At 36.5% G+C, this 11238-nt stretch overlaps 1 protein-coding gene across 1 annotated transcript in view; it reads left to right on the plus strand.

Moving 5' to 3' along the window:
- The window catches only part of MTO1 (mitochondrial tRNA translation optimization 1), a 47906-nt gene extending 39335 nt beyond the window's left edge, over positions 1–8571 (plus strand). Inside the window, exon 12 of the mRNA XM_077162236.1 lies at positions 2308–8571. Coding sequence (XP_077018351.1) covers positions 2308–2469 — 162 coding nt within the window. The 3' untranslated portion in view covers positions 2470–8571. The remainder of the gene's footprint in view (positions 1–2307) is intronic.
- Positions 8572–11238: the final 2667 nt, after the last annotated feature.

Genomic DNA, 11238 nt, shown 5'->3' on the forward strand with positions numbered 1-11238 from the left:
ATAGAGGAGAATTTTTTCTTGCCTCTTCCTAGCTTCTTTTTTATTGTCAGCAATCCTTGGGCTTCAATTTCTTCCTCAGTCATCACATGGCATTCTCCCCTGCATCTCTCTGTGTCCAATTTCCTCCTCTTCGAAAGCCCACCTTTATCCAGTTTGGTCTCATCTTAACTAATAACATCCTCAAGGACCGTGTTTCCAAGTAAGGTCAGTTAAAGGACTAGGGATTAAGACTTGAACATGTATTTTGAGTGGACACAGTTCAACCCATAACACTATCTGTGACGGATTTTGTTATATCTTTATGAAAGATGATAAAGCTGAACCTAAATAAATAACTGGAAGTCAAGAATTTGATTATAATTCTGTAGTCCCAACAATATGCTAAACTATCAGTGCAAACTAGTATATATGCATAGCTTAAAAAAACCACACTAGGTTAAAATGTAACAAGTATCAGTAGTTTCAGATCATTGCATGAATTCCTCCTTATGGGTTCCATAGTGTGCCTGGGGAACTTCTAGCAGGAGGGGACCTGAAGCACCCTATGCTTTAGCCTAACTGTGTGTGTTTACATGTATAAATGAATAGATTAATAACTAAATGTTTAAAAGTTTATTATATAGTGTATATATATAATAAATATATATATTATTTATATATATATAGTACTGAGCTTCTAATAACAAATATCTAAAGACTGATAAGCTGTTTTTGAGATGCCCATTTTCTCACCTTTTGACATCTCTTAAATTTGGACTATACATTAGAAATTGATGATGTGTCATAGTTTGACGGGCAGTAAATTTTTAGTAGTGGTTCATAAAAATAATGAGGCATTTTACAAAAATATGGTATGTAAGGAAATTTGAAATAAACAATTTCTAAAGAGAGGAGTGATTTCATAAATGTACCATGGTATTCATATAGTAGTTGTCATGAAAACTAGGAAGGTAGGCCTTAAATTTTCTAATTCTGTCTGTCCTGTTATTTTTTATTACATTTTTATAGTCATATGCTGTACTGTTCCATACGGTAGCTTTTATCTAAATGTGGTCATTTACATTAATTAAAATTGAAAATTTAAAAAAATCAGTTTCTCACTTGCACCAGCCACATTTTGTAGTGCTCAGTGGCCACATGTGGCTAATGACTACCATATTCAACAGGGTGTTGTTGCAGCGCAAATATTAAATGAGAGTTATAGAAAATTTCCACCATCATAGTAAGTTCATTTGAACACAGAAGTTCACAATACCTTATCCACATTCCAAAAAATCAAAAATCTGTAACAGGAGTTTGCCACGAACTCATTTGGAAGCAAAACTGACCTGAACTGACATGAAGTTTTATACCATTTAGTGTGTTCTAGTTTGCTAGCTGCCGGAATGCAACACAACAGAGACGGATTGGCTTTTAATAAAAAGGGATTTATTTCATTAGTTCTTCAGAGGAAAGGCAGCTAACTGTCAACTGAGGTTCTTTTTCACATGGAAAGGCACAGGGCGATCTCCGCTGGCCTTCTCTCCAGGCCTCTGGGTTCCAACAACTTTCCCCGGGGTGATTTCTTTCTGCATCTCCAAAGGCCTGGGCTGAACTGCAAGTGCTAAGATGAGGTACGCTAAGCTGCTTGGGCTGTGCTACATTGAGCTCTCTCATTTAAGCACCAGCCAGTTAAATCAAACATCATTCATTGCAGCAGACACACCTCCTAGCCCACTGCAGATGTAATCAGCAGCAGATGAGGTTTGCATACCATTGGCTCATGTCCACAGCAATAGAACTAGGCACCTTCGCCTGGCTAAGTTGACACCTGAATCTAACTACCACATAGTATGACTATTCATACAGTATACTGCAAAAATACACCCAGAAATATGAATTTGATTAACTATAGGGTGCTACCCCATACACATTGGGGGTGTTACATAATGCACAGTGTATATGTTTATTATAAACACATAAGGCCCCAAGGATTTCAGATAGATTGTTGCCCTGTACTTGAAGAGAAGAGCTCTGTTACAGTTTTCTTAGTAGAAAATAAAAAATAGATATTGTACCATCTATTCGTTATGTGTCTTGGACAAGTCATTTTAACTTCTCTGAGCCTCAGTTTCCCCATTTTTAAAATGAGGATATAAATCACATTTCCCTTGTCTATCTTTCCAGTTTGTTTTAAAGATACATTAAGATATTATTTATGAAAATATTTTATAAACTACACTATACAGATTGATACTGGAAAGAAAATAGATTTGATATCCCTCACATGTCAAATCAAAAAGCAAATCTTGTGGTTTTATTTCTTAGATTGGGGCTGCTAGTCGTATACCTGGAGTGACACCTGCTGCCATCGTCAATCTGCTCAGATATGTGAAGACCACTCAACGAAGATGGGCAGCTATGGAGGAAATGTCCAAAACTGATCAGTGCTTATGTAATACAGACAATCTTCAAGAGAGAGAGTTATAGCTTTCTGTTCATAGAAGATTTAAAGAGTATAGAAATCATTTAAACGATATAAAAATATAAGTAAAAAAATTACTTAGCACCTAGTAATATATGTCCCTATTAGGTATTTATGGTTTTGTCACTATTTTATGAAGAGGGCATAGATATATTTTTGCTTTCTTTGTGCTTCTGAAAAAATAATTGCAAACTTAATATATACCATTTCTCTCAGGAGTGTTAATACAATGAGCTCATATAAAGTAACTATGTAGTATTCATCAAAGAGAGCTTCAGTGGACCTAAAACTAAATCTGCAGAAAAAATCCAGCCTTGCAGTCCATTAAGCATACCAAATTAAAGTCTTGACTCCTACGTGGTTAGGTTGGGTTCTAAAGGCATTATCAAACTCTCAAGTTCTTAGAGCTAAAAATTTGAGACTGTACAAAATCGCCCAGAATCATTCAGCTAATTTTCCATATTGGAATATAGTATGTAGAGTGAAAGTTGACTTCTAAGATTTCTGTACTTCTATAGGAACTCCTCACCAGTAATTGTCTCTGAACATGAATGAATGCCTTATAAAATTAAAAAATTAGAAATCACTATAGCTTCTTATCAAGAAATGTGGAAACTTATTTGGTAGCCTGATTAAGAGAGGATAAAGTAAAAGTTATTTTGTATCCTATAGTAAATATACTTTCTTTGAAAACTGTTTGGCCATGTGTTCTAGTTTGCTAGCTGCTGGAATGCAACACACCAGAGATGGATTGGCTTTTAATAAAAGGGGATTTATTTTGTTGGTTCTTCAGAGGAAAGGCAGCTAACTTTCCACTGAGGTTCTTTCTTACGTGAAAGGCACAAGATGGTCTCTGCTGGTCTTCTCTCCAGGCCCCTGGGTTCCAACAACTTTCCCCGGGGTGACTTCTTTCTGCATTTCCAAAGGCCTGGGCTGAGCTGCTAGTGCTGAAATGAGGAATGCTGAGCTGCTTAGGCTGTGCTACAGTGCGTTCTCTCATTTAAGCACCAGCCAATTAAGTCAAACTTCACTCATTGCAGCAGACGCGCCTCCTAGCTGACTGCAGATGTAATTAGCAACAGATGAGGTTCACTACCATTGGCTTATGTCCACAGCAACAAGATTAGGTATGCTCACCTGGCCAAGTTGACAACTGAATCTAACTAACACACCATGATTTCTTGATACTGAAGACAGATCCATAGCAACCGGTGGCAAGTGTTTCCCTGATCTTAAGTAAGGACTGACAGAAAAATTAGAATGATTCTGGCACCCCTGTTCTTTTCTGGTGCTTCAATAGTGTATAGTCACAAGGGTTAGGACTGGATGACTAGCTGGACTCTGGTTCCTCAGCCTTTCTGGATAGACTGGGGGATCAATACAGCCAAGTGGGCCAGAAAGCCCTGCCTGTCCCTGGAAATGCCGACTTGGATCTCAGGCTTCAGCCTAGAGAGAAGCTTTCATGTCACCTTCAGGCCAAAGCAGGTAGTTAAGATCATTCCAAGGGCCCTGAAGTCACAAATTGGTGTTAAGCCTGCATGGAGGCTCATTTGTGGATATGAGATAGCCAACTGTCCTTTGCTATAATCAAATGCGGGGTGGTGCAACAATGGCTCAGTGGCAAAATTCTCGCCTGCCCATGCTAAAAAAAAAAAAAAAAAAAAGTTTAGTGTGGCCCCTTGGATGTAGTTCAGGTTTTTTGCTTGTTGTTGTTGTTTGTTATTGTTTTTTTTAATTTTATTTTATTTTTAGTAGTTCAGTGTTCATGGATTTGTTTCGTCTGATTTTAGTCTTTCCAGGAAGCAGTCAGATCAGAAGCAAGTAAAAAGTGTAATGATAACTTCTTTTGATATTTGATTTAATAATATCAAAAGGTGGTAACTTTTCTTTTCATATGGTTATTCCTCGGCAAAATTCTTTATACCAGAGATGCTGCTGATTATAATACTATATTATATATGAAAAAAGAAGGTATTTTTGGTTACCTGCTGTTCTAGTTAGAAAGCTGCCAGAATGTGATATACCAGCACTGGAATGGCTTTTAATAGTGAAAATTTAAATTGCAAGTTTACAGTTCTAAGGCCATGGAAATGTCCAAATTAAGGCACCAGCAAGGCGTTACCTTCACTCAAGAAAGACCATTGAAGTTTGGGGTTTCTCTTTCAGCTGGAAGGGCACACAGCAATGTCTGCTAGCTTTCTCTCCCAGCTTCGTGTTTCATGAAGCGCCCCCGGCGCTTTCTTGATCTCCAGATGTCTCTTGCTGTGTGAGCACTGTTGGTGCTGGTGGCTTGTTGTGGCTCTAAAGCTTTTTCCAAAGTGGTTCTCTCTCAAAGGGCTCCAGTAAGCAACCCCACCTTAAATAGGTGGATACACATCTCCATGGAAACCATCTAATCAAATGTTACCACCCACAATTGGGTAGGTCATATCCCCAAGAAAACAATAATAAAAAAAATCTACTCAGCAATAATGAATGAGGATTAAAGGACATGGCTTTTCTGGGGTACATAATAAAATCAGCACACCAACTTAGCACTAGAAGGAAATCATTGTTTTCAAAGTTTTCGGTGTGTTTTTTCCTGATTAAATACAGGAGTAGGAGTAAAAGCTGGGAATGGGGTGCCTATTGAATAGAATATAACAATTTATCTTGAGAAAAAAGTTCCTAAATGCTTTGCAGAGTTGTCAATAGCTGCAAGTAGGATCCAGTGACACTTTGTTATTCCCTAGGGTAGCCTAAGTTTGGTTTTTTTCCTCTTTGTCTAGGGGTTAGAAGATGTAATGAGATTCCATCACAATTGTAACACTGACTGAAAAATGTTTTATGGGAAACATTTATTTTAGGGCATGCCATTTGGTTAAGAGTATGAAATCTCTATAAATCCACAATTTTAGATACATGTTAACTTACAAAAAGTTACATTACTTAAAATAATACTTCAAAACACCCTATACCTCTCGTGCTGCTAGCCAGAAGGGCTATAGAATATGCCCTAGTGAAAAAGCACCTAAAAATATCACCTTGCTCAGTCCAGTTACTTCTTAGAAATCCTCCATCATTGAAAATAGTCAGCCTCCAACAGAAGTTGGCCACAACTTATGATTTTCTCCAGCCTCCACAGACCACACTGCCAAACAGAAAAACCAGGTACTAAATTTCATTTCAACAGAAATACTAACATAATAAAGAGGAAATGGCTAACAAGCACTAAGCATTTGAAACATCAATGGTTGGGTGGGGAAGGGAGGATGGAGATTAGGGGCCTATGCTAAATTAAATCATTATGGTCTGAAATTGTGAACTTATTTTGTAGCCAAGAGTTTGAATTTTAAAGCATTTTGTCATTTTTGAATTTCAACCTAGATTTGAATAGCATGGCTTTTCCATGTCAGAAATTTCAACTCCTAGAAGAGTGCCCTATGCAGGGCACTCATACATTTAAAATTTATGGTATGTGAATTTTAGCTCAATAAAGCTGCTATTAAAAAAAAAAACAACTCCAAAGTATGATTGGCAAGCTATTGAACAATGATTCTCAAACCTGTCTAAATATCAGGATTCCCAACAGAGGTATAAAAAATGTATATGATGACGCCTTATCCCAAGCAATTCTGATTCATTCAGCCTGGAAAGGAATTGGGCATCTATGTTTAACAAGTGTCTTAGATTATTCTGATTCCCAGCAAATTGTGAGAACCACTAGCTTGCCGCCATAAAAATCCATTGTCTCACCTATTTTTGGCAGAAACTAGATTGCAGTTATTTTGAGAATGTTTGATTGCTCAAGTATCTGGAATAAAAGTAATCTGTATTGATTGAAGTACTAACGCAGTCAGTTGTGTAGAAAGCTGAATTCACATTCTGTAATAAAAATTCAAGTCTAAGGGAAAGCCATCTTGTCTTCCAAGGAGAGGTAGGCTATGATTTGTGGACCAGACCAAGTTTTCTTCAGACATAAGCTTTAGACCTGTTTCAGTGTCTGAACAAGCAGGTTAGGACCCTAGGCTTTCATGCCATAGAGAAATGATGCAATTATTTTGAACTGGACCCTTATTTTGACTTGTTGACCTAAATCAACATTTTTCAAATGCTGGCTGTAATTCATTAGTAGATCAGGAAACTATTTTTTTGTCATTAGGTATTATTTTCTGAAATCTTTTTGTCAGTAATTCACACAAATCTCATCAATTTTAAGGTGCATATTTTTTTCATATTTACATGTCTAAATTGGTGTGTGCCCTCTAGTCAATGGCATCTTGCAATTATAACTGGAAGTATTTGCAACTGTCAATCAAATATTTTTAGATTCGGGGAAATACAATAGTGAGTTTGTACTGCTTTCCAATATTGAGTACATTTATTCATTATTCTAAAATTGATCATGGGGATGTATACACAACTATGTGATGATACTGTGAGCCAGTTATTGTATACTTTGGATGGTATGTAAATATATCTCAATAAAATTGCATTTTAAAAAAATATATATACACCCCCAAGAGAACCTCTTTCGTTGCTCAGATGTGGCTTCTCTCTCAGCCAACATGACAAGCAAACTCACTGCCCTCCCGCTCTTTACGTGGGACATAACTCCCAAGGCTGTGGACCTTCCTGGCAACATGGGACAGAAATCCTAGAATGAGCTGAGACTCAGCACCAATGAAATGAGAAAACCTTCTCGACCAAAATGGGGAAGAGTGAAATGAGACAAACTAAAGTGTCAATGGCTGAGAGATTTCAAACAGAGTTGAGAGGTTATCCTGGAGGTTATTCTTATGCATAATATAGATATCACCTTTTTAGTTAAGGTGTAACAGAGAGGCTGGAGGGAACTGCCTGAAAATGTAGAGCTGTGTTCCAGTAGCCATGTTTCTTGAAGATGATTGTATAATAATAGCTTTCACAATGTGACTGTGTGATTGTGAAAACCTTGTGACTGATGCTTCTTTTATCTACCTTATGGACAGATGAGTAAAACATATGGATTAAAAATAAATAAGGGGAACAAATGTTAAAATAAATTTAGTAGATTGAAATGCTAGTGATCAATGAAAGGGAGGGTAAGGGGAATGGTATGTATGAATTTTTTTCTGTTTTCTTTTTATTTCTTTTTCTGAATTGATGCAAATGTTCTAAGGAATGGTCATGATAAATATACAACTATGTGATGAAATGGTGAATTATTATCAAGAGTGGAATGATCATATGGTAGGAATGTTTATGTTTGCATAGTGTTGAATAAAAAAATCTGTAGTGTTTCTATACACTAGTAATGAACAGTCTGAGAGAGAAATCAAGAAAATTCCATTTACAATTGCAACCAAAAGAATAAAATATTTAGGAATAAATTTAAGGATATAAAAGACCTATACAAAGAAAGCTACAAGAAATTGCTAAAAGGAATCACAGAAGACCTAAATAAATGGAAGGGCATACCACGTTCATGGATTGGAAAACTAAATACAGTTAAGGTGTCAATTCTACCTAAATTGATTTATATATTCAATGCAATACCAATTAAAATCCCAAAAACATACTTTTCAGAAGTAGAAAAACCAATAACCAAATTTATCTGGAAGGGCAGGGCACCCCAAATAGCTAAAAATATCATGAGAAAGAAAAATGAAGTCAGAGGTTTCACACTACCTGACTTTAAGGCATATTACGAAGCTGCAGTGGTCAAAACAGCATGGCACTGGCATAAAAATAGATAAACTGACCAATGAAATTGAATGGTGTTCAGATATAGACTCTTTCATTTACAGACAATTGATCTTTGATAAAGCAGTTAAGCCAACTCACCTAGGACAGAAAGTCTCTTCAGTAAATGGTGCCTAGAGAATTGGATATCCGTATGCAAAAGAATGAAAGAGGATCCATATCTCACACCCTATACAAAAATTAAAATGGATCAAAGACCTAAACATTAGATCTAAGACTATAAAACTTTTAGAAGAAAATGTAGGGAAATATCTTATAAATCTTATAATAGGAGGTGATTTCCTAGATCTTACACCCAAAGCACAAGCATTGAAGAAAGAAAGAGATAAATGGGAACTCCTCAAAATTAAACACTTTTGTGCATCAAAGAAATTTGTTAAAGTAAATAATATACAATGGGAGAAAATATTTGGAAGCAATATATCAGATAAGGATCTAGTATCCAGAATATATAAAGAGATTGTTCCACTCAACAACAAAAAGACAAACAATTCAATTAAGAAATGGACACTTCTCAGAAAAGGAAATACAAATGGCTAAAAGGCACATAAAAGATGCTCAACTTCACTGGCTATTAGGGAAATGCAAATCAAAACCACGATGCGATATCTCACACCAATCAGAATGGCCATTATCAATAAAACAGCAAACGACAAGTGTTGGAGAGGATGTGGAGAAAGTGGCACACTTATCCACTGTTGGTGGGAATGTAAAATGTATTTATCCACTGTGGAAGGCAGTTATAGCAATTTCTCAGGAAGCTAAGTATAGAATTGCCATAAGATCCGACAATACCATTGCTAGGTATCTACTCAGAGGACATGAGGGCAAGGAGACAAGCAGACATTTGCACACTAATGGTTACAGCAGCATTATTTACAACTGCCAAGAGATGGAAACATCCCAAATGTCCATCAACAGAAGAGTGGTTAAACTGTGGTATATCCATTTGATGGAATATTATGCAGCTGTAAGAGAATAAAGTGATGAAGTATTGTTACAACATGGATAGACCTGAGGATATTATGCTCATTGAGATTAGCCAGAAACAAAAGGACAAATACTGTATGGTCTCACTGATGTGAACTAACATTGATGTATGAACTTGGAGAATTTCAGTTAAGAACAGAGACCATCAGGAAATGAAATAGAGTAGATTTTGGGTAATTTGAGCTGAAAGAATACAGATTATGCAAAAGAACTGATCGCAAAAATTCAGAAATGGGTAGCACAATACTACCTAACTGTAATACAATCATGTTGATACACTGAATGAAGCAGAATGTGAGAATGATAGAGGAAGGAGGGCTGGGGGTACATATGTACTCAGAAGGAAAGATAGAAAATAAAGACTGAGATGGTATAATCTAGGAATGCCTAGAGTGTACAAGGATAGTGATTAAATGTACAAATTTAAAAATTTTTGTATGAGTAAGAACAAAGGAATATCAATTTGCAGAGTGTTGAAAATAGATGGTAATTCATATTTTAAAACTTTAACTTATGTATGAGACTAAAGCAAAAAATGTTTATTTGGTACAAAATTTTTTATTTTGAATAGTGCATCTCCTAATATAACTTATATGGACAGTTTAATTGAATACCATAGTACATGGAACCTTGAGTAGGGCATGAGATTTTGTAGAGTGATGCTCTGGTAAATCCAAAAGTGATTTGAACAATGAATAAAAAAGTATTTGCAAAATCCCTTCGGTGGGATGGTGAGAAAGAGGGAAAATTCAACTTCCCCATTTGGAGAAGGCCTGGTATTATTACAAGCACTGAGGACAACAAAATCAATAGGCTGAATGGTCAGTCTTATGGTTTGTTCATATGAAACATATCCCAGCAAAGGATAGGCTAAGCCTACTTAAAATAAGGCCTAAGAGTCACCCCCAGAGCACGTCTTTGGTTGCTCAGATGTGGCCTATTTCTCAGCAAACACAGCAAGCAAACTCACTGCCCTCACCCTCTCTAAGTGGGACATGACTCCCAGGGGTGTAAACCTCCCTGGCCAAGTAGGACAACAATTCTAGAACAAGCTAGGACTCGGTATCAAGGGATTGAGAAAACTTCAACTGAAAGGGGGAAGAGAGGAATGAGACAAAATAAAATATCAGTGGCTGAGAGTTTCAAAAAGAGAGGTTATCCTGGAGAGAATAACTCTAATGTATTATATAGATATAATATCTATATAATAATAATATAATACACCTCTTTAAGGTGTATTAGAGAGGCTAGAGGGAAGTGCCTGAAACTGTAGAGCTATGTTCCAGTAGCCATGTTTCTTTAAGATGATTGTATAATGATACAGCTTTCACAAATGACTATGTGACTGTGAAAACCTTCTGATGTTACTTTTATCTATGGTATGGACAGATGAGTAAAAAATATGGATTAAAAAGAAATAAATAATAGGGGGAACAGATGTTAAAATAAATTGCTTAGAGGGAAATACTAGTGGTCAGTGAGAGGGAGAGGTAAGGGATATTGTATGTATGAGTTTTTTCTTTATTTCTTTTTCTGGAGTGATACAAATGTTCTGAAAACATGTTCTGAAAACGATCATGGTGATGAATATACAACTATGTGATGATATTGCGAGCCATTGATTGCATACCAAGTGTGGAATGTTCATATGTTAAGAATGTTCTTATTGTATGTTGATTGATTTTATTAATAGAAATTTAAATTAAAAAATTGCCGATGACGTTCAGCGTTTCTTAAGTGGAATGGCACATAGTGAACACGGCATCATCTGCTAGCTTCCTCTCCAGGCCTCTTGCTTCATGAAGCTGCCGCAGGGGCATTCTTCATCTCCAAAGGTCCCTGGCTGGTGGACTCTGCTTCGTGGCTCTCATCATTATGTCATCCTTATCTGCTCTCTTAGAATCTCCAAAGGTCACTAGGTAGTGGACTCTGGTTCTCTTGGCCTTGTGGCTCTGCTCAACTCTGCTGTGGCTTTCTCATTGTTTTCAAAAGGCATTCTCTCCAAAAATGTCTCCTTTTTTATAGGATCCTCACAAACTAATCAAGACCCACATAGAATG

Source organism: Tamandua tetradactyla, chromosome 5 (assembly GCF_023851605.1).
Source record: "Tamandua tetradactyla isolate mTamTet1 chromosome 5, mTamTet1.pri, whole genome shotgun sequence".
NCBI lineage: Eukaryota > Metazoa > Chordata > Mammalia > Pilosa > Myrmecophagidae > Tamandua > Tamandua tetradactyla.